General features: G+C 38.6%; 1 protein-coding gene across 4 annotated transcripts in view; it reads left to right on the forward strand.

Annotated features, from left to right (window-relative positions):
- LOC149244785 (uncharacterized) overlaps nucleotides 1-19313 on the forward strand; it is a 172992-nt gene extending 153679 nt beyond the window's left edge. For 3 of the 4 annotated variants that reach the window (XM_089374996.1, XM_089374995.1, XM_089374997.1), the window contains exon 3: nucleotides 17749-18617. In XM_089374996.1, coding sequence (XP_089231122.1) covers nucleotides 17749-18277 — 529 coding nt within the window. In that variant the 3' untranslated portion in view covers nucleotides 18278-18617. Of the gene's footprint in view, nucleotides 1-17748; nucleotides 18618-19004 lie in introns of those variants that run through there. The other variant, XM_089374998.1, reaches the window with a different exon arrangement.
- Nucleotides 19314-24978: the final 5665 nt, after the last annotated feature.

The following is a 24978-nucleotide window of genomic DNA, read 5'->3' on the forward strand; positions in this document are numbered from 1 at the left end:
GTCTGGAGAAATCATCAATGAAAGTTAAGAAATACTTGTAGCTAGAGAATGAAACAACTGGAAGTGGACCACATAAATCACTATGCACAAGCTGTAAAAGGGCTGAGGCGTGCCAAGAGGCACGTTTTTCAAAACTGTCCCGATGATGTTTTCCGAGTACACATTCGGAACAAACACCATCTCTGCAAGATACCATTGGAAGACCTGTCACCATATTTTCTTTACATAGATTCTGAAGAGAGCGATAGTTTAAGTGACCAAATCACTCATGCCAAAGTTTGCTCACTTCATCATTATGAGCAACAAATACCGAGGGAAGATTTGATGACCCAAAGTTGTGAAACTTATACAACCTTGTAGAATCATCAGCATGCCAGTAGCTAAAATCTGTCTAGGATCTCTTAGGTCCTTAATTACAACATCGTGAGGTGAAAATTCAACGATTTTACCTTCACCTGAATGAATTATCTGATATACAGATAGAAGGTTGCAGGATAAGGTTGGAACACATAATACATCATTAAATTGACCATTGTCTATATGAACAGTTCTAGTCCCTACAACACTAAGAGATCTATCATCACCAACATATATATTTTTGGTGTTACAATCATTTAAAGAAGAAAACATGGCTTTGTTTTTGGCCATGTGATAAGAAGCTCCAGAATCAATGAGCCACTCATGAGAATGAGAAGAAGAAGATACATTTAGTGCATAGCCAGACCGAGATGCTTGACAACCACATGCAGAAAGTGCCATTCCTGAAGATGAAGTTGAAGTTGAAGAGTGCTCCAAATGGATATTATGCTTCTTCATTGCTGCTTCCAAGGCTTCCATCTTCTTAAAGCATTTGGATTCTAAGTGGCCATCTCGATTACAAAAGTTGCAACGTCTATCAGTATTATCCCTTTGTTTTTATTTGTCTTATCATTTTGTTGAAATGATTTTTCATTTTGAGGCTGAAATTGCTTAGGACCCTTGTTTGGTTTAGGACCATTTCTTTTAGGATACAACTTCTTAGGATTCTTTGAATTTGGTTGCTGCTGGGCGGCTAACGCTTTCTTAGAAGAGTTTCCAAGATGAAGAAGACCAAGGTGTAAGAGTTTTTCTTGTTCTCTTATTAAAGAATCACAAAAGGAATCAAAGGAAGGGGACTTGTAGGCTTGTCCCTGAGAAATGAAGGCTTCTCTTGTAGAATGGAAGGTGGAAACAAACACAGAATAGGCTGGTCCCAACTTAGTAAGAATGGAGTAGATAAGGCTACTATTTTCTTTCTTAACCTTAACACCTTCCAAGAGAAGTCTAAGGGTCTTGAACTTGGACAAAAAATCTTCAATGCAAGAAAAATTATTGGGGTCCAATGTAAGCAACTCATTTTCAAGTTGATGGGCTTTAATTTAATTTTTAATTCCAAAAACTTTAGTGATCTGTTTCATTGCTTCTTCAGGAGTATCAAGTTCTGCAATATGGAATCTAAGATCTGGAGAAATTGATATCCCTATCAACCCACGTGCTTGATCTTGCTTATTTTCCCATTTAGCTGCCTTATCTTCATCTTTCGGTTTGGTTTCTTGGCCTGAGGCTATTTTGTAGAGACCTTTACTTCTAAGTAAATCCACAATGTAGGACCACCATTGGAAGTAGTTGGTGTTGTCAAGAATAACTTGGCATGGACTTTCCATTTTAACAAAAACTGAAGCTATAGATGCTGAAACTAAGTGTTCCAATGGAAAGATCTCGAAAAATTAGATTGTTTAAAAAAAACGGCTCTGAAAACGGCTTCTGGATGAAGTTATGGCTTTTTGAAGAAAAGTTGATGAAGATGCCGACGAAGTGCGGGAATGTGCGGAAATGAAAAATCCGCCCCCACAAAAAGGAGACTTGAACTCAAGACCTCTACTCTCATAAATTAGCTTTGGACCAAGTGAGCTAAACTAAAAGTTTGAGAGAGAGAGAGGGGGGGGGGTGCTTTGGGTTGCGTGCTTGCTTGAGAAAGCTCTTTTTTCCCTACAAAACAAAAAAACACAAAACCCAACACGGACATACAAAAAAAACGAACCTTACGGCTCGAAGTTAGCTTTAGCCGGAAACCAAATATTTTTCTCAATGTTTCTGATTTTCCGAGATCACACTAAGGCGCAGCGGAAAAGAGCATACGCATGAGAAAAATCCTTCCTTTCTGTTTCTGATTTGCCCAGATCGCACAGAGTCGCGGGGCAAAGAGCATACGCAGAAATGAAAGGTATAGATCCGGTAATAAAAAAAACAAAAAGCTAAATAAACCGAAACCGAAATAAACAGAGAGAAAATAACTGTAAACTACAAATAAACACTGTATACCTCCAGATCTTAAAAATGACGTAGCTAGGGCTACCGGAAACCTTTTCGCGTGAAACGAAAGGGGTTCCTCACTGGAACAGATGCTCCCAACACAATAGAGCAGTCCTCTCGGCCCAAAAGTAGTCAGAAACAGTAGATCTAGGAAACGACAGTCGGATGCAGTTCTACCGGCTTCAGATTTGGATCACCAACGGACGCGGCCCTCAAATAGCTCTGATACCATGTAGGAATTTACAAGGTAAGTTCCTTAGACAGAACACCAAAGGACACCGCTCACACAGATCACAGGTCAATACACCAGTATTTTGACATGGTTAAAACCCTCAAAGAGGGAAACAGTCCACGGCCTGAGCCAACGTGGCCACTTCAGGCAATTTATTAATAAAAGAATGAAATTTTACATAAGCTTCTCTCATGAACAATTAACCTACAAATGACCCTCCATGCTCTTTAAATAGAGATCATGGACCAATCGGGTGTTAAGCCACGGATCAAGTGTCGGTAATACCGAGGAGAGAATGAACCGTCGGATCACTACATATCGTGACCGTCGGATTGTAAGTTACAAAATGTACATAGTAAAGAAACACACTTTACCTAACTCTATTCTAGACCAAGTTATACTTAACTATTTCCTATGTGTCGGAATATCCTAACATCCCCCCTTAAGAACAACTTGGGATAGGATTGAAGGATTTACAAATATGACGCAATAGGAGAAGGAAGGAGGCACTAGAGCCTATGGAGGGCTAAAAAATAATAACGACCTCCAAGAATTCTGTTGTACCCAAAAAGCCCTAGCCATTTAGGCTAGATGATAGTTTTGCCTTAAACAAATTTGATTTTCCCTTTGATTTTGAGACAAATCCACCTGGAGAAATGTTTACAGATAGATCTACACCAAACCCTTATCCTCCTTTAGATCTGCAAGAAATGTGTTGAAAAGTGTAACTATGTTCGGTCTTCATAATGACATCTGTAATTGTAATTTTATGTAATTCATGAAAAGAAGAAAAATAAAATTATTATTGTAGTGCTTGTCTCATGGGTTTCATGAGCAAGGAATTTTATTTTAGTGATGGCTCCGATTGTGAGCCTTTAGGATTTGTCATCTAGTCATAAAAGTCAATTTGAGTCTATGTCATGTATGAAGGACCCTTCTTGGGCATGTTACATTTTGTATGAGTCATTAGATAAGTATAAATAGCCCTCCAAGACAAGCACAAGTATCTCCCTTCAAGTCGGCTTCAAAGAAATAATAATATCTCTCCAGAGGACACGTCGGCTCATCTCCAAGTCATGTTGGCTTATTACAGGCTCCAACAACTATTTATAGGGCAACTCGACATCATTTCAGGGAGTGAATTTCGGTGATGATTTCAGCAAAGGTCTGAAACATAAAGAGGTGCGAAGTTCGTTGAGGAAGCCTATTATGAAGCGAAGGGAAGAAAAGTATCAACTGAGCTCCTTTTCAAGTCTGTTTTTGGGTTGTTTTCCTCTACACGTGTGAGGAAGTAAGAATTTAGTTGCAACAAAAGGAACCGAAAGGAATTGCAGTCCTATTGAGCAGCCGCGTTGGATGTAGAGCAATGTTAAGAGGAGGCTGAGGCAAGCTAAAATGAGTCGCTATGCAAAGAAGTCCTAATTCAAGGAGGCTAAAACTACTGAAGGTCTGAAGCAATTGAAGTTGAAGAAAAGACGAGAAGAAGGAAGAAGAAGAAGGTTGACTATCATTGGCTCAAGGAAGAAGGACCTTATCAAGGAAGCTTTGTGTCTTGGTCTTGGAGTGGAAAATAGGTCAATGGTCTTGGTCTTGGTATTTGTCAATTGGAATCTCTATAAGAAGAATTTGTTTGGGTTTTCCTCTTAAGAATGAGAGGTTTTGGCCCTGGCCGATAGCCTATATTCTGTGTCTCTTGTTTCTTTATGGTTTATGCATTGGTAGCTGTTTGATGAAAAAAAAAACAACACTAATAATCTAAGTAAAGGAAGATCCTAATCTAAGAAAGTAAAAAGCATTCACAAGCAGTTACTAATCAAAGAGAAATCACTTAATCTCTATGCCCTAGATTTCTCAACATGGTATCAGAGCTAAGGTGACTAAGTCAAGGAAGGGCATCTTATCAAGGGACACTCAAGGATCAAATCTCAAGGAAGGCATCAAAGTGAAGATCATCTTGAAGTCAATGGAAGCATCATAACCCTAGATCAAAGAAGTCGACAAAGAAGTATTGGGATCATCATCAAGAAAAGAAGGCCAAAACCCTACATCTACTCAAGTTGAAGAAATCTACGAATCAAGTTAAAGTGTTTTGAAGACTATTCATCCAAAGGAAGCTAGATCAAAAGGCGGTGTCATCTCACTCTCTGTGGGATCAAGGATCATTCTTGAAGAAAACTACCTTCATCAAGGAGAAGTTTTCTATCCTCTATATCATCATCAACATCAAGGAAGCAACAAGAAGAAGGAGCATCCTATCAAGTAAGTATATTTATGTCCACATCTGAATCTGTCAAAATGTATTTTTGCAAGGAAAGCAACAAATTGGTTGGGGCTTCAAACTATCTTGCATGGAAGAAAATGACAGCGCTGAATATCATTGAAATGAGGTTATGGAACATGTCAAAAGATCTATCGCTAAACCAAGAAAGGAAGATGTTCAAGCTCTTGCAAAGTATATGAAAGGGGAAGTTAGGGCTCAAAGGATTCTCATAGAATCTATCAAGGATCCCCTCATCCCATATGTATCCAAACTTGAAACTTCAAAAGAAATCTATGACAAACTGGTAGAGTTGTATTCCATAAGCAGGAGAAGTCATCTCATTAAGGCAAGAACTCTACAAGCTGAAGATGGAATAGCCTCATACTTTATGAGGATATATGAAATCCGGGATCAACTACAAGATCTGGGAGAAGTCATTTCTGATAGAGAAATGACTACAATTGTTTTAAATGCACTACCAAAGGAGTGGGGTAACTTTACTTCAAGTATTTATGGGAATAAAGAGGCTACTCCATTCCAGGATCTATGGTCACTGTGCAAGATTGAAGAATCTAGACTAAAAGCCAAATCTGTTGTGGGAGTTGGTGAGCAAAATCAAGCTTATGCTGCAATAACAAAAAGAAAGGGAAAATTTGGAAAGTTTGGTCCTTAGAAAAAGAAGAAGAACATGGCTAAAATACAATGCTATGGATGTCAAGAATATGGACACTACAAAAGAGATTGTCCTAAGATCAAGAAGGACAATAACAAAAGCGGAAGAGAAGAAGCTCATATCACTGAAGAAGTGGAGGAAGTTGAAAAGTATTAGTCCAAGATAGAGGAAGTAAGAGATCTCTACTCTGATTGAGATACTCTTCCTCTCCTAAGTTCTTTTCAAGTTCCTAAGTCTTTTGTTGTAAGATATGACCATCATGATTCTCTAAGAAAAATGACGGGATGCATAAGGCATCATAGAAGCATTGAAAGCAAGAGCACGAGACATCTTCATAGAGAAGCATGAAAGATGGTTAGAATATATGGAAGTCAAGGATATAGCTCTTGGGAATCCCATTGGAAACATAAGTGGCAAGGTCATCTAGTACAAGGTTCATCATACTTTTGTCAAAAGGAAACATCTATTGATGGGGATACTTTAGATCCTCAGGATTCTTTGATGGAATCTTCATTGAATGGTTCGCCGATCATGAGGGGAAGCAAGTGTTTCATCAAGAATTCCAAACTTGTGGAATTCATGGGATGATGGTATGATGACATAAAAGTGAAACGGATCAAGGGATCGAAGCTCTTTTAATCAAGGAAGCTACTACAGGAAGTCTAGATGAACCAAAGAAAAATATGAGGCATATATGCTTACATTTGATATTGTAGAAGTCATGTCATATGGTTGCAAATATCATGGACCAATGCTCTATCTTAAGAGCATGATCAAAAGAGAGGATCTCCTCCTTCAAAGGGATGCTAGAATGCATGGGTCACACATTCACTAGATGAATCAACATAATATGTCCTCATATGAAGTATGAGATGGTTGACTACAATTGAGGAACTCTGATTGGAAGCTCCTGGGAATGAAATGTGTGAAGAAAGGAAGGAAGAGATCATGGAATATGCAACCATGGTAAAGGCAATCAACATCTGAAAGACCAAGAAGATTTGAATAGGATATCTCCATGAAAGATATGAAGGCTCTGATGGAGTCTAGAAAAGAAAGAGACCCTTGACAATATATCTCTTTGGGAAATGTGTTGATATGCATACAGGATGCTGATGCAAACTAGAAGATGCCATGATGAAAGACTATCACAAAGGTAGTGTTGATTTTAATGTTCATTCCTTTATTTTTGAACAAATATCTGGATGGGTTTATGCAGGGCTGCCGAGGGAAGATCTATGGATGTCTTCCACTGTCGATGCCCATGTAGTAGGATGAAAGATCCTTATGGAAACATGGCATGAAGGAAGGCCATATATGAACAAATGGATCACTTTCAGATGATGACATAACTGACTCAAGGATGAAAGTGATGGATGGTTTTTGCGCTACGAAGAAGTCCCAAACATGAAGATTCTTGAATAACGAAAAGAAGTTCATGACATCGTGAGGAGGAGTTCTTCAAGCAGCTGGTTGTCTCATCATCTCCACCTGAGGAGCTTTTGTAGGTCCCTAATTAAAAGGGAGCCTGGAAACAAGTTTTTTACTTGGTAGAAATTTGGAAGCAAAATTCCTAAGCCAAGAGGGAGCTTAGGTACATTCCTTTCGTAGGAATGAGTACATTCCATTATTGGAATAGATATGTCCTCCCTAATTAAGAGGGAGAGATAGACACATCATTTTTGTTTTCACTTGGGAAGACAGAATGGAGGATTAGGTAAACATTTGACATTCGATACTCTTTGAGGATGAGTTAGGGTATCCAAGATAAGAGTAGTCATTGAGGACCGATATTATTTGAGGACCAGGAATCCAAGATAAGAATAGTCTTGGTGGAACACACCCTGAGAACCTGGGTGGGGTATATTCCAAGAGAGACAATGATGAGGGTGTCTATACATCATTGGTCTCTCCAACATTGCGCTTAGATCTCGTGGAGAGATAGCGTTGGTAGTCAAGACCTTGCTATGTGATAATGCTAGTTGATATGATGCTATATAGATGGGTTACTGATCCAACTCTTCGTATGAGAAAATCTTTAGATTGAGAATGACCAAGTACCATTATGAATACCTCCCTTAGTTAAGAGGGAGTTTTGAAAAGTGTAACTAGGTTTGGTCTTCATAATGACATGTGTAATTGTGATTTTATGTAATTGATGAAAAGAAGAAAGATAAAATTATTATTGTAATGCTTGTCTCATGGGTTTCATGAGCAATGAATTTTATTTTATTGACTCCCATTGTGAGCCTTTAGGATTTGTCATCTAGTCATAAAAGTCAATTTGAGTCTATGTCATGTATGAAGGGCCCTTTTTGGGCATGTTACATTTTGTATGAGTCATTAGATAAGTATAAATAGCCCTCCAAGACAAGCACACGTATCTCCCTTCTAGTAGGCTTCAAAGAAATAATAATATCTCTCTAGAGGACACGTCTGCTCATCTCCAAGTCATGTCAGCTTATTACAGGCTCTATTTATAGGGCAGCTCGGCATCATTTCAGGTAGTGAATTTCAGTGGTGATTTTAGTGAAGGTTTGAAACAAAAAGAGGTGCGATGTTTGTTAAGGAAGCCTATTATGAAGCGAAGGAAAGAAGAGTATCAATCGAGCTCCTTTTCAAGTCTGTTTTTGGGTTGAAGTAAGAGTTCAGCTGCAGCAAAAGGAATAAAAAAGAATAACAGTCCTATTGAGCAGCCGAGTTGGAAGTAGGGCAAGGTTAAGAGGAAGCCGAAGCAAGCTAGAAGGAGTCACCATGTAAAGAAGGCCTATTCAAGGAGTCCGAAACTAGTGAAGGTCTAAAGTAGCTAAAGTTGAAGAGAAGTTGAGAAGAAGGAAGAAGCGAAGGTTGACTATCGTTGACTCAAAGAAGAAGGACTTCATCAAAGAAGCTTTGTGTCTTGGTCTTTGAGTGGAAAATAGGTCAAGGGTCTTGGTCTTGGTATTCATCAATTGGAGTCTCTATAAGAAGAAGAATTTGTTCGGGTTTTCCTCTCAAGAAGTAGAGGTTTTGGCCCTCGCTGATAGCCTATATTCTGTGTTTCGTCTCTTTATGGTTATGCATTGGTAGCTGTTTGATGAAAAAAAGAACACTAATAATCCAAGTAAAGGAAGATCCTAATCTGAGAAAGTAAAAAGCATTCACAAGCAGTTACTAATCAAAGAGAAATCACTTAATCTCTATGCCCTAGATTTCTCAACAAAAAGAAGTCCCACAAATGTATACAAAATGGATAATTATTTTCAAGGGTTAGAAAATATATACAAGATATATCTACAAATTTACAATAGCTAAATCAAAGGAAGATGAGTACAACTCTGTTCCTTGATTAGCAAGTCAATAGCTCAGTAAGACCAGATGTATTTAGTAAAGCACAATAGAATAAGAGAAATTTGAAGATAAATACGTTTTTATAGAGCAGATGGCAAAAAAACTCCCTTAAATTTATAAATGATAAGTCTTCAAGAAATCCCACTATGAGTTCTTTAGCTCTTATGCCCGAGTAGCTGGTTAGTTCAATCGAGAACATACCAAAGTGCCCAAGATATGATAAAATAAAATGATTTTTTACACACTTTCGAAAAATTTGTTAGATTTGCAGGAATTGGATGGCACTGTGAGAGGGAAGTCTAGGGGTTTAATTGAAAACCCATTAGATCTACCCAATCTAAAGTGTTTCCCACATTCAAATAATGATGCAAGGTAACTATACACTAGTAATTCAAACGACAAATGGCAATAACATGTTATATCATCAGTAGAAAATGAAACACGGTAGGCCAGAACACTTATACCATAAAAGACTAAAGAATAACACCATAGCTTTGCCTCCTAAGACTTTCTTTTATTACTTGAGAAAATATTATAAATGTAGTAGAGTTTCACTTATCCAAGAGCTCAAAAATTTTCATGTTACAAATGAGGAGCTTTGAGCTTCCTTATATAGAAAATGAGAGAGCTAGAAGCCTCCAAATGGAAAAAAACGGCTAGCTTGACTTGATCCATGGCTAGATGCTTCCAACAAAATCTAACCCTTGATGTTGCTGCACAGATCCGGAGGAAAAATATTCATTGGCCTTGATGGAAAGAGTTGGATGGACCATGTCTTGACCCTTGAGTGGTTTGGACCACTGGAATATCTTCAAAATATATTTTCCTCGAATTTTTATTATTCAAAATAACTTCGTAGACCAAAATATTCGATTTTCCTTGAGAACTTATTTTCTTTTGGCCCATCGAATTCTTGAGGGATCTTTCCTTGCTTAAATCATAGAGATTTGTTGACTTTTTAATTTATTTCCTTCTTGAGAAATTCCACAACCTTTTTTAATACTTATTCCACTTTGAGAGAATTTTATTTTCTCTCATTTTAATTTTTCTGATCAATTTCTGGCGAATTATTTGCTGGTAAATCAAAATAATGACTCTATAGGGGTTCAAACATATTTTCTACCCTCAAAGTGTGTCTAGACTCTAGATAGAAAGTTTAGGAGTTGAGGTGTAAATTTAAGTACTCATACCCCCGATAACTTCTATAGACAATACTTTTTACATCTTTACATCAAATAGTACATAAAAATCCCATTTCAGAAGGGGAATTTTGACAATTAAAAATTGACTTCTAGACACCACCAAATTTTGCGAAACTTTAGGCATGATCTAGTATGCAATTTACGTCGACTCTGTACCCTAGGACTCGCTTAAGACTTCACCATCGAGCCTGTTGGAAATACTGAGAGGGGGGTGAATCAGTATTTATTTTCAATTGTTATTTTTACCAGTTAGATCACTTATAATTAGAACACAAAATGAACAATGATAGAATAATAATTTTATTAATTAATGATAAGGACTCAATGCCTCTTCTTTACAATAAATCAAGTACAATAATCCTTAGGGCTCCAACCCTAGATGAAGACACCAATCTCCAATCCACCAGGCTCCAACCTGTAGTTTTCCAAGCACCAAGTTGGACTTCACGAGGCTCCAACCTCTAGGGCTTGTTACCACTCAAACCAGTAGGGGACCTAAAGGGGTTCCTAAGAGGGCAACTACTAGGTTAAGGACAATTGTGGAGGCTTAGCCCACTATCACCACAGCTAAGTCTCCTTGCTCTTTACGGATTTTCACCGATGGGAGGAGTCCCGGTAGTGTAGGGATTCACTTGTAAAGTATATGCCAATGGATAGGTGAGAAGTGACCCTAAAAACCTTTTCCCAAGGATGGAGTGAAGAATGGAGCTTGCTTGCTCTTTAAGCAAGGAACTTGGTCCACCAAGGATAAGGGGTGAGGATTGGAGGGTTGAGGGAGAAAGGATAGGCTTATGAACAAGTTTCTCAATCCCTATAATCCTTGGGAAACTTGGATTCCCAAATGGTCCTTGACAAATAATCTTTATTGAGAAGTGGGACCACACGGGGCCAAGTGGACCCAACCCAGGTTCGGGGATGGAATGTAGCAACCAATGATGTTCCTATCCTGGACAAGGTGAGGGGAAAGGACCAAATAAGAATACTTTCTTCAAAAGGTTGAATTGATCCTATTGAGGCTAGCCTTTGGGATGCCTAGGCACAATTCGATCCTAGAGCTAGGGCTTCAGATTCCCGGAGACTCCATCATTAGAATTGCCTCAAATTTGGAGGGGAGGGAGGGGACCCACTAGCGCAGTAGCCTATAGGAGATTGAATTTTTTCCTTTGGTCAATTCATGGGAGCCCTATGTGACCTAATGGGGTTGGACTTGGGAAAAAAATGGAAAATGGTTAAAAGAGGGTTGAAATGATCACCTTTTTTGAGGTATCAGTGCCTAGTTTACTTTGGGATATGGAGTCAAGGATAATGATGAGTAAGAACTTGGTTTCTTGATCAAGGAGGCCCAGAAAGTCAACTCGTCCAATGTTGAGAGAGAAAAGAAAAGTGACCTTCAAGCATTTATACTTCAAAGCAAATGATGCAAGCTTCTCAAGATAAATAAATCTCTAGGACACGTAATTCATATAACATTGGCCCATACATTAAATTAGCTAAAACATGCTCAATTCCACATTTTGATAATGCAACAACTAGCCCTAATTTTAGCAGTATGCAACAACAGGAATAATAGCATCAAATTTTACTTGCAACGTTATAGAGTATATCCAACCAACATTTCGTTTGCTCAATAAAGATCCAAGACAAGAGAAATAGTCCAAATCCATACATCAAAATTCATCCATCTCCAAAAAATCCACCAAGGAAAAAGTGCGAAATTCTCTATGATTAGAGAGATCCCAAGTCAGGTGATGATACAAATGAATGTATCTAACATCAATATATAGCCTCCTAAGGAGTTCGAATTAGCCTATGGTCCCCTAAAGATAAAATAATGTGCAAATAATAACTCTTAATGGTGACAAGCCCACCATACTAGCTCATTATGTAAAAACAAGCCTCACAAGGGGCCAAATAATGATGTATGCATGTCGTAGGGCCCTCCAAAGGCTCAATAACATCTTGAAGTGCCATATTGATGAATAAATTCCTCAGAATATGATGGATAAGGGGGTGGCCCCTTGTTCTCCAAGTAGTAGACCTATGGTGCTCTCAATGGGTTTGAGGGCATATCAATGATCCCATGGGTCTCCATACGAATCAGAGATGTCTGTAGATCCTCTGCAATTGTCCAGGTGGTGGAATGAATGTTGCCATGACATCGTACAAGTGTTGGGACACTTGTTAAGAGTGTGGGGCTCCTTTGGGTGCTTGTTGGGCATGGTGTACCAATCATGTCACCATCATCCCAAAAGTGGATCGCTAGTAGTCTCTAAACATGCATGAAGATCTGTGGAGTGTTGTCTGCTGCTGTGGAGGCCCATGGATCTTTATGCACACCTTACATGTACCAATGTGGGCCTCTAGGGGTTAGGATCCGATATAGGGAAGCCAAACCCAAATGAAAACCACCCGCAATCCTGCATAAGATCCAATGCGTCCCCTAGGCTTCCAGTACAATTAGTCATTATAATAATTGGTTAAAGGAGCTAACAAACCATGGATAACAAAGTGGTCACATCATAATGGCATGCCCTTTCGTAGTGGGCTTTGGCATGTGCTAGTGTCCCCAAACTCCAAAGGGGGTTAGCCAAGTACCTTATTAAGTGGTTCCAACCCTTAGAGGGGATAGTATGTCCAAGGTACACCCTTCTAATGGGGGTGGCAAGTGACAAATAAGTGAGATGGAATAGGGAATGAGGGGGGAAGCCCTGAGCCACATAATGGGGCATAGGGGTAGAGGAAGCCCACACCTGGGTATATAATGTATAGGAGGGAGCAGTCGTGGTACATGAGGTGCCCCGACCTTGATTTTTCCACCCTTATTTATTTGCCTTTTGCCTTTTATGAATTTTCTTTAATTAACTGCTCGTGGCTCAAAGGACAAGATCATGATGTGTATAATATAGCAGTGATTACCCCTTTTGAGGTAGGGAGGTTCATTGCCCTCCAGAGTTGGGAAAATCATGGGTTCCTGAACGACAAAGGAGGCTCATGTAGGGCCTATGGAACCAGGGTGATGGGCATGGATGGGGTAGAGCTCATGTGTCGGCTTTTGCCCACGTGCTAATTATTTTTGTCCCGACCATCTTTTGCATTTTGTGGTACAATTTCCTGTTAAATGTGTTCATTTATGCTTTTCGCTTTTTCTTTTAATTGCTTCAACCTTTGGGGCATCATTCTAGGCCTGACCCAAGGTGGGGGCAAGGGGATAGGGAGGCTAGCCCTATGTGGACACAAGTGGGAGAAAAGATGAATGGGGGTATAGTGAGTGGAAAGAGAGTGATATGTGTGGATAAAGGAGCGGGACCATGCACCCAAAATTGGGGATTCCCAAGTAGTACCACCCTAGAAGCAAATGGTCAATAAAGGAGATCCCACAGGACTAAGATCCAAGGGCAACAACCAAAAGAGATCAAGGGGACAGGAGCACAAACTAAGCCCACTCTTTCCGCCAAATCCCCCTATCAATCCATAACATCAATGATAAGTAAACCCAATACTCAATTACCAAATGACAAGATGTACCTTTAGATTCGGGAGGCCCACCTTCAAACATACGATCAATACAGGTGGGTGAGGGACCACATGGTTAGCTCAGGTGGCAGAGAAATGGCACAACGAGCTAGTAGGAGGCATCAAGGGGCTGCTGGCTACCCACTGAGGGTCATCATGAAGAAATTTTTTCCTGACGCTATCACCCACAAAGTGGTGGGTAACAAGGCATATCAAGACACCTCTCATCACCTCAGGATCTTCTCAATTCATATCAGGACACCTCTCATCACCTCAGGATCTTTTTGAATGTTAGACCCCTCATTATAGAAAATGCTCGGACTGAGATATGCTCCCGCCGCATGCAATGGTGAATTCTTGTCCCACCTGGAATCAATAATTTCCCATAAGGGGAGATATTTAGATTCGTCTCCATTGTAGAATTTCTTGATGGCCTCTTTGGTCCTGTCCATACCATTATAAATATATCCTAGTGCAGGTTTCTCTCCATCCTCGAGTCTCAAGACTTTCACAAGGGGCTCAGTGAAGCTAACAATTTCAATGACGTCTCCCACAAAATCTCACCTAGGAGAGATGCTTTCACAACCAATGCTTTTGGTTTTGTGCTATCTTTCCTAAATAGCCATTGCTGGCTACAGAACATTCTTCTCAAAGCGTGGTACTCATACAAAAGGATTTGGAGAGAAAGAAAGTTTGTAGCAAATTGTGTGATAGCTGCGTGACTAAGCTCACCCTCTGTGAATTCCCTCATAAGGTTCAACACTCAAGCATGGTTATAAATATACTTGGTAATTTGTTTACACTCTTGCACAACATCTTGCACCCACTCCAACTTCCCAGTGTCCTCTAGTATCATGTCTTATGCAATGGGCAGTGCACAAAGTCCAAAAAATGGTGGGATATTTGGCACAAAGCAACCTTCCAGATGCTACATTATTTGCAGTGTTGTTCGTGATTATGTGGACAACATTTGCAACCCGAACTTCCTCTATAACCTCAGCCAACAATGTAAAAATCAAATGTGCATCCTTTACATGTGCAGATGCATCAATGGATCTTAGGAAAATGGTTCCTTTAGGGCAAGCTATAACAAAATTTATTATTGCTCTGCCCGTCTGATTTGTCCACCCATCAAACATAATTGAGCAACTTGTAAACTTCCATGAACTTTTAATGTGCCTTGACACACTCGAGCTCTTATCTAGGTCTTTCCCCCTAAGTTCATTATAATATGAGGCTTTGTATTGAGGGCCAGCAGCTGCAATGGAATTCACCATGGGCTGATAAAAATAAGACTTTGCATAGTCAAATGAAAGACTATTATAGTACCGATACCTCTTCACTGCCATATCTGCATTGTTCCTCTTCTTTTCATTAAAACTCTCCAAGGTCGGCTGAGATTCTGGAGAGGAAGGAAGAAAGGAGAGGTTATACTCTTGTTTGTCACGACTCACAACGATTGAAGAGGAGTTACTTGCACTTTGATCCGGTGGTGCCATATGAGATCTACCTATCCCAGAAACCTCAACTTTCATTCTTGCACTCTTATAATTTCGTTCTCTAATGGCATCCAAAATAGCTGCCATTTCTGCAGTGATTTCTGGAGGGAAATGATCACAAAACACCACACCTTTGCTAGGAATTCTAGCTAGGTGTTATTTCAGCCTGTTTATGCCCGCATACATTGTGGCATTGCAATAATTGCACTTGACTTGGTGGTCATCACTAGGAATGACTCAGACACAATGTGTTCATGCCGAATCACTAGGCTTTCTGCTACCCTTCGGTGGCATGGAATCTGGAAGAGAAAATAATATTAAATTATAATATTAAATTTAGCTCTAAATTTAAATTTTAAAATTTTAAATATTTAATTTATGTAATAGCCTATAGGAGAATTTTTTGGCCCCGTTTGTGGCTGAGAAACTCATGAGAAGGCCTAAAACAAATCAGAGAAAGGAAAAATAAAATTTGAAACAAAAAATTTTGAAATGAAAACAAAAGAAAATTTGAAACGAATAATCAAACTGCATGAAGCCTACCTGGTTGTGATGAATCCTCCTTCAGCCTTTGTCAACCTCCTTCAGCCTCCTGCAAGAGCTTCTTCACTGTGCAATGCAGTCACTCAGCTCCTTCAGTCAACACACATTGAATCAGAAATAAGAGGGAGGGAGGTGCTTATAAAGCATTTCCTTCCCTCTATTTTCCCTTTCTTTCTATAGGATCTCAAAAAACGAAAACAAATCTAAAAAAATCAAATTTTGTTCAAGGAAGTCCGTGCTGGGTCAGCCGCCAGTCTTATACGAGTCCATGTGCGAGTCTTGGTGAGTCTGCACGAGTCTTCATGAGTTTGAGTCTTAAGCGCGAGTCTTGGCCTCTAGACTCTTTCAACTATTGACTTGTGAAAACTCGTCAGTCTTCATGAGTCTTATATGAGTTGTGCTTTACTGGTTCCTCTCACTGCACATTCTTCATTGTGGTTATTATTGTGTCTCTGGTTTTACTCTGATAATTCTACAATATTTTTTTAATTTTTTTACTTTTCTGGAAAAAATGGCCACATTTATCATCTTTATTTTAAAGACCATGTTAAATATGTGCATTCTTGCTTGGTTTAGTTAAATGGAGATCCTTGCAAATAACCCAGGCAGAAGCTAGTAAATAGCTTTAGAATCAACATTATGAAAGAAAGATACCTTTTCACAAATTGCATGTGTAGGTGCAACACCTCTTCAGTTTGAATCCAAAAATTGAAATTTGGTTTACCCATTCCTAAGGTTTGCAGTATAGAGATGCCACATGAACTTAAAGAAATAAATATAAAAGTACTACAGCAAAACAGAGCACCTTTTGAAGAGAGATCACTTGGTCCACTGATGACAAATTCTAAAGACCTGGCATAAGTAGATGGTGGCAGGTTGAATATGTTGTTTTGCTTTATTTTCATCCAATCCTTGCCAAAATATTGTCATGACCACGTTTTTCCTTTGACAAGCATATCATTCCAGCCAACATAAACCATACTGCCTGCATGATTGCACAAAAAAGAACAAATATGGTAGGAAAGAAAATTCTTATTTTCTGAGACAATGTTTCTTATGCATTTTTGGTAGATTTTCTGAACAGTTCACAAAGAAACAAACAACTTCAGTTGAAAAATAGTGATTCAAGCTGTAAACATCATTCACATGCTTCATTTGATCCTTTTTTTGTCTGTCAAGTCACTGATCGTGTGTGTGTGTGAGAGAGAGAGAGGCAAACATTCTTGAATTGATTCCTTAGTATCAGTTATATACCTAAACAGTCCTTTATTCACAGTTAACCAAAATACACATGACCATGCCTGCATTGTCGTCAACCCATCCAACTTGACAGTCAACTGATCCATATAAAATGAATCTTGAATCTAACTAGGATTTCCTCACCCAGTTCAGCAAAGGAATATATGTATCAATTGCCTCTCATACTGGTGTCCTCAGTTATATTAAACAAATGCATGATCATGTTCATCTATTCTTGAGAAAATTAAAGATGTCAACTTGAGAGCCTGTCATGTCAGATCACATATTTCACTATCTAAGGCTTAAGAGGGATTAAAAGACTTGTAGAACCTGGAAACAATGCTTTGTCAGATAATTTAGGTCCTCGATGTTTACTTCCTCTCTTCTGTAGTTTATGCTTCTGAGAGAGATTTGGTTTCAAAAGGCAGTTTGGTATCACTTGTGACATACCGGCCTCTCAACTAAGAAAGAAGGGCATAAGATTCCTTTTCCCTATCCTCAAAGTGGGGTTCTAAGTTCCTTTTTCTTTTTCTCTCTTTTTGTACACATTGTGTTTACCGCATCAGTTATAAACATGTTACAAGGCTGCAAGATAACAGGCTACGGATTTTTAATCACTTTGAAAGTTGGGGTGTCTTTCCAGTCATCACCAAAATGTCGCCCCTTGTATCATCATCCCTGAACCTTGGTAAAGGTTAAGCTAAAATCTGAGTATATCAAAATGTGGTCAATCCCATAGACTGGATGCGAGGTTAGCATGGGTTATCGGCCTTAGCACATTTCTGAAGCTAAACTGCTTAGTATTTTTACAGGCACTTCAGCACCTAATTATACATTGGTGATTTGTCTGGCTACACCTGTCTATAGATAATAGCTTTTTCCACTATGAGTAAAAATTTGCTTATTTTACCCTATTTTCTTTGCAGGTGTGAAACAATTCTTCAGCCTGGGATTAATTGCTCTGTCCGTGTTTTGAATCATCCTCAAAAGGCACGGCATAAACCCCGTGCTTTTTCCAAATTCGTAAATGTTGTCATCTATTCTTGCAACTTTTGTTCACACAAAAATATGAAACCTGGCACTCATAAGGATTACCTCAAGAAAAAATCTCTTGAAATGACAACTCATGCAATGCAGAAAAAGCCTCCGAAGAAGATTATTTTCAAGCAGTCGGAAAAAAGTTGTGATAGTAGTTCCATATTGGGCTCTACTGCCACAAAGAAGATGAAACAGAAAGGCTTGTCAACTCCAAAGGAGCTAGTAAGCAGCAATCAGAGGCCACATTTCTATGGAAACTCTCCCAGTACTTCGATGTTGACAAATCTTCCTAGCACCACAAAGAAGAGGGAACGGAAAGGTTTTGCAACTTTAAAGGAGCTAGCAAGCAGCAACCAGAGGCCATCACCATCTTTTATTAATTTGAATGCCCTCAAAATCCCTTCTTTCAACTTGTAGGGGGGGACAAGAATTCAAACATTCCAGAGGAGAATTGATTATGATTGGTAGAGTTTGTAATTGTATATGGGAATTTTGTTCATAAGTGGCCCATCATTTACCTTTTTCTGCTCTTTCTTTGTATGATCACTAGAGAATCTTAAGTGGTCTGATCCATTAATTAGATTGTCCAAATCCATGACTTGTATTTGTTAAACTTGTACTATCTTATGATAAAACATTTTTTTTAAAACTTGGAATGGAAGTCATCCAAAAGTTGCTTGTTCAATCTTCATGTAATACACTTGACCAACTCTTACATTTAAACATCTGGCTCTATTTTGAGCTGTGCTTTTTATCATGTCAGCACTTTTTGTGTGCTACCAATTCTCAGTCTCATAGATTAAATATCTATTTTAGATTACATTCTCAGAAAGCTTTTTAGATATTTCGACAAAACCAAGCAAAGAGCACATCATTGCATCCAGTTTCTTAGTATTCCGTATTGGCGTTCTCCATTTTCTTTGCACTGTCTGGTATAACCTGTTTTCAATCCCTGTGCATACTATCTAGTTGTAGCATTAAGTTCTCTTCAACAATTTCGTCGTTCACTTGGTCTACTATTGAATGCTTTGTTTCTACCATCTGTTTCCTTGTATTATATAAAGGATGCTGACAATCTTGGAAGTGCTAATTGTATGTCATCTCCCACATTGTTCTATTATTTTTTGATGCATTTTCATTTCAGGAACAGCCTTTGCTTGGAATGGCGTCTCTTTTGAGAATAATGTTGGAGAGAAGCCATCAATCGGTGCTCTTTTGTTGTGATTGACAAGGTTTGAGGATATATGTGAACTTCCACCATTGTTTACAATTATGTTATGCATAAGTCATAGACGGCTATTTATGACATGTCCACAGGAATTGGACCTGGCCATACAAGACAGAAAGTTAACCACTTTTTCAATCCTTTGCAACAATTGAATAATTATACTCAGCTTATAATGTTTAGATCTTGTCGAGGGACATAAAGAACTTTGCGAAGGTGTCGCCTTTGGCTCAATGGGGCTTTCCAAAACTTCTAATTCTTCATTTCCAAATATCTAAGGTATAATTGATTTAGGAAAGTTTATTAATCTTTCATCGATCTTTCCCTTTTTATGCAACTATTCATAGGTATTAGGAGTGAGATTTCCAAAAGCTTTTGAAGCAATCCAATGCTTCTTCTATCACTATTTTTGGATATTTGAACTTGGGTGATGTTGTGAAGATAAATCCCTTCTGTGGAGAGAAGCGATCTCTCTAGTCCTCTGAGAGAATGTAGCAACAAACCGGACAAACTAGTGCAGAATTCTCCTAGTTTATGTTGAAAAGTGCAAAGTGAGAAAGAGAAACTTACCTCTCGGATGCTAAGCACTCAACTTTTGATGGTGATTTTGATCCCTTAGCTTCTAGGCTCGCTCCTAACTATTCCTTGTGTCCGAATACCTGCAAGAGAGATCAAAAGACAACAAGAGATACACGAGCATACATAGTATAATTCAAACAAAACTACATGACAAATCAAGGAGCATCATGCTAAATGAATAAATATTTATACATTTATGGAAGGTAAACACCAGATGCATTTATTAATGAATCAAAAAGGGAAGCATACAACCATGTGCTTTGATGTTGAAGGCCTCCTTCAGGATGGTTCCAAGTCCAAGCCAAACTTAACAAGCTCCCCTTTCCTCTCTCACCAAAATGGAAACATCTAAGCATAATTGAGCAAAAGAATGGCAACCAGCAATGACCAACCCGTTGAGGAAAGTGAAGAACGAATTTATAGTGATGGTCAAAGATCCATCAAAGGGGGAAGAAGGTCCCTATCCACAAGGTAAGATCCCTAAAGGTAGGATCAAAGGCTCTAAATGGGAGTACTCGACCATATCTTCAACCAACTACCAATTCGCCGTTCTCGAGGCTTCTAGTAAGAGAAGCTTCTACTCCATTTTTGGAGAAATTACCTAAAGAGGATCAACGTGGATTTTCCTATCAAAAGTCGCGTTGCCAGCACTAGTCACTAGTTAGACAAAATGTTATCAACATGGATTTGCCTACTAAAAATAGTGTTGGTCTTGCAAATTAGGGTTTTTCACAAGTTTTTTCAGAATTGCTTCAAGGCATTAGTTCTCCATCTTTTTAGAGATGCTAGGCATCTAATTCATGGTGAATGAGTTTACACAACTTTTGTCGCTTTACGACATTTGTGACAACAGTGGTACAAAGGACGACACTTCAGGTATAGAGTTGGGAATGTGATAAAATACTGTGTAACATGTTGTAGCTTATATTGTGTTTAAGCTTATTTTTCACTTTTATCACAATGCGTGGTCTAAAAATCACTGTAGGTGTTCAACCTTAATGAAGCTCCCTTATTTTCTTTACATCCGCAGAGTCTAAGGGAAATGAAGTATTTTGTTTATTATATATCGAAATCGCCAAAGAAAGAAGTGTAAAAGAATTGGCCTCGGTGTAGCCATGGTCGCTATATGAACAAATCAAATCGCTGTATAAATGGTTATATGGAGCAAGCCCCGATATATATTTGTGTGTGTGTGTGTGTGTTAGCGATGCAGTTAATCGTAATCGCAAAAAATGTAATGGGCATTTATGTTATCACCATGAAATCACCAATTGCGATTTGCGATGATGGGCCAGACCCGAAAAAATATATGTTGCATTTTATAAGTCACGGTGGGTCCGCAAAGCGTCTTTGCATATGTGTTGGTTCCTTTGCCGATTGCGATGAGTGATGGAAAATTTGGACCCGAAAATATATGCGTTACGTTTTATAATGCCGGCGGGTCTGCGATATCGCATAACGCTTTATGTATATGTATATGGTTATGCCGATTACGATTTGCGAGAGATCGGACCCGATATGGTATATATTATGTTTAATTCTTCCGACGCATTCGTTATGTCGCATGTCATTAAGTTTTGTATTGATATATCAATTGAAGGTGTCGATTGCAATTTGCGATACAAAGTCAATGGAGTATTGAACGGGCGGATCTGATGGGTTTATGAAGCAAAATTAATTCTTTTTGAGTTCCATAGTAATCAAAGGTTGCAAGAAAAATTAGTGTTGGAGGCAAATTCAAAGGAAGGTAATTAGTGCGGTTCAATTGCGTTTTGGTCAATTAAAGCGCACGATACATGCGTAAGCCCATATTTATGCACAAGTCAAAGTCAAACACTGTTTATTATGGTTAAAGCAGATTAATCATTATTAAAGCATCTACAGAAGAATTCAAGAGTTGATTAACAGAGCCGAAAAGCCAGCAGTCATTGTCATGTTCAATTATTTTCTGTTATTTTATGTTCTTTGAGATGTCTTTACCCTCTGTGTAATATTTTGTAATAATTCTTACTTCAGATAGTTAGAGAAACAATTTTAGTAGTTTGACAGTTTCAGAGATCAGCAACTGTTTCACAATGTATAAAAAGAGGAAAATTTACAGAGAAGGGGGGTTCGAATTTTGGAGAACCTGGAGACTAAGCCACTGTATTCCTGATATAGTTGTTGATTAATGAAAGAATTAGAAGTTTCCATGAATTGTTGGGTATAATTTTGTAACTTCTCTGTCATGTGTCATCTTATGTTTTCTTCTTTCAAGTATAGTAATGAAGTTGTAGGTCTTTATTTGCTTATGTAGATAAAGTTAAAATCCCTTAAAAGAGCGCTCCTATACTTGAAGTTTTCATCTTCCTTTCTAAGTTATAGATAATAGTTCCTGTGTAAAGCACCATATTATCTTTAACTTCTCCAAGGGTCACAGATAATAGTTTCTGTGTCAAGCAACATATTGTCTATGATTTAGTTCTCATTTTCATAATTCTTCTAAATGACGGATAGTAGGTTCTGTGTTAAGAAGCATATTATCTTAAATTTCTTTAAGCTTTCTTCATTCATCATTTATATCTAGCAACAAATGGCATTCTGAGATTTTCCAGTGACATATGTATTAAGGGTTAAAGACCAAGTTTTACAGGTCCTTCATTTAAGAATACAACAAACAATAAAGTGACAAATAAGTGACAACAAACAATAATCATTAATGTCTTAAGCATAATTTCTCCACAGCCAGGAAATTGGTTTGTTAAGGTACAACATAACATATGCCCCCTAAATCATGAACACAGAACATGAAGTGATTGTTGGTTTGGGGTAGCATCAGATATGCTCTAGCTATGAAAATTGGTGGAGAGGCTAAAGCATATGAGATCTCCAAGACCCAGAAATGGTTTGGGTAGATTCTAACCGGTTTGGGAGATATTAAAATAAATAATATTTTTAATGGAGTTCCTAAATCTAAATTTAGGAAAAATAAAATATTAATGGGTGTCAATATAAAACTAGGTTAAAAGGTTCCAAAAGTCATGGATCAAGCCAAATTTAATCTCAGCCGTTGATTAGAGATTTAATCTTGACCGTTAGAGGATCAACAAGAAAAGTATAAAAAGAGGCTTGAGGGTCAGTCGGAGAACACATTGAGGGAGACTAGTCAATTTGATTTCTGGAGCGGGGTGAGATGAGAAATTCGAACTAGTGGTCTGGAGAGTAGCAGGAGGCAACAAGTACAGAACAGAGAGTTGGGAACAACACTAGGCGAACAACGCAGAGGTTGGAGAGGCAGACACAAAGCTTCTCAAGCAAACACAAAGGCTGCAGACTGCGCAATCACTGGAGGGCCTGCGTGGGTGACACAGAGAGGCCCATTGCTGATGCAGAGAGGCAAGAGCTGACACAGAGGGTTTGGGAGCTACGCGAAGGTCATCCAGGCTGATGCTGAGACTGGGGGAAGTGATGAAGAATTTTCTCTCTGTTGGGTAAGCCATTTTGGCACCTAGTTGTATTGAAGAATTGATGAATAATAAAATCCTCCCTTTCTGCACTGGTTTTCCCACATTGGGTTTTTCCGAGGACTGATTGTCCAAAATATTTGTGTCGATGTGTTAATTCTTGTGCATGTGTTTGTTTCTGTATTATGATGTGATATCTGCAACAAAATTTATTTTAATGTTTACTGAAGGATTTTCATAAATAATTTATCGGGAAATAAGTAGGTAAAATAAATCAGTTGTTGTAGTGATAGAATTTTCACAGTGATGGTTGAAGTGCTTTATCAGTTAAGGCAAGGAGCTTGGAAGACCATTGTCAGGAGACCTGCAAATCAAACATGATACAATATATGACATCTCTAATATATACATATGCCTGATAATACATCTGAATAGGCATCAAAATATAATACATGAATCCACAGTATGGATGCAACCATCCGTCTGAAAAGGATCATGTGTATGGATCCACAACATGGATGCAACCATCTGTATGAAAAGGATCATGTATACAATCATGAATACTCAATAACTCCTCGTAACTTGGATTTTAACAGATGAGATCCATGGTCTTCATTGCTATCCCGATTGAAGTACGAATCTAACCATGTGAATAGATGTGCTGACGTCAAACATGGTAGAAACCACCTAATTATCGGTCAATAATGTAAACCGTTAATAGGCGCGAGAGAAACCACCAATAATGACAATGGCCCTCAAGGTACACCAGTACAATCTACAAGTGTGAATATGTGAGTTGAAGTCAAACACTTGCTGAATCATTCGATCGAAGGCCAATGATGTAAGCCTGTTGTCGAACACGAAGAACTTGCCATTGAGGCATGCAAGCTCCAAGGTACTGAAAGGGCGTTTCTAAATCAACTTCCTGGATAATGAGCTGAAGTCGACAGGAAGTGATCCATTGAAGGAGGGCCATAATGTTTCCAACATCATCGACACGAAACATAGGATATCTCAAAATTATAGGAGTGATTCAGGATTGTTGCAGAGAGGGTCACATAGGTATAAGAGGTTTGACTTTTGCAGATAAGACTTCTCTTGAACATATTGACGACATGACTCCAAAGTTCGGCAACACTTGACTCAAAATGGAATTGGAGGTCATGATGACAACAAGGGTGATCGAATCAGAGGCAAATGGATTTCCCAAACCCAGGAAGGCAAGTGGCAAAGAGAGGATATCCCAAACCTGACACGAGATACATATGAGTGTCATGTTCAAGAGCAACATGTTGCCTTTTATACAAGGTACAAAACACACTTTACTTCCATTCCCCCCTGCTATTGCTAGCGAGTACCTCTTTATTTTTAATCACAAGCTTGAAGAGGGTACTAAGTACCTCTTTATTTTTAATCACAAGCTTGAAGAGGATACCATATGCTTGTCGTATAAGTTCATCCTTCGAATGTATCCATCCTAGTTAGTTTAACGAGCCCTAGGAAGGAGTAACCAGTCTCGTCATGGAGACAAGTCTTGCATCGTTTAAGTTTTACGAGTCTGACAGAGGTTAAGCTCGACGTCTTTTTCATGTTTAGAGAGTTTGAAAAAGAGGTGAAAAAGAAAACTCCAAATGTCTCTTTTCGTAGATAGTCCCTCGAATCCGAAAAGGTAGAAAACGATATTCTTGGAACCTCTTAGTCAGGATCAACTAAGGTATTCCTTTTTCATACAAGAGTATCTCAGTTCGAAAAAAGTGTTAAACTTATACTGAGTAGACATTTTTTCATTTACTTTTACGAGTTCGAAAAGACAAGTGTTCGACAATCTTTTCATATTTCAAGAGTTACAAAAGAGTTGAAAGATGATTCCA

The sequence above is a fragment of the Pinus tabuliformis genome, chromosome 8, assembly GCF_031772625.1.
Source record: "Pinus tabuliformis cultivar Carrire ecotype Pingquan chromosome 8, CPIR1, whole genome shotgun sequence".
Taxonomy (NCBI): Eukaryota; Viridiplantae; Streptophyta; class Pinopsida; order Pinales; family Pinaceae; genus Pinus; species Pinus tabuliformis.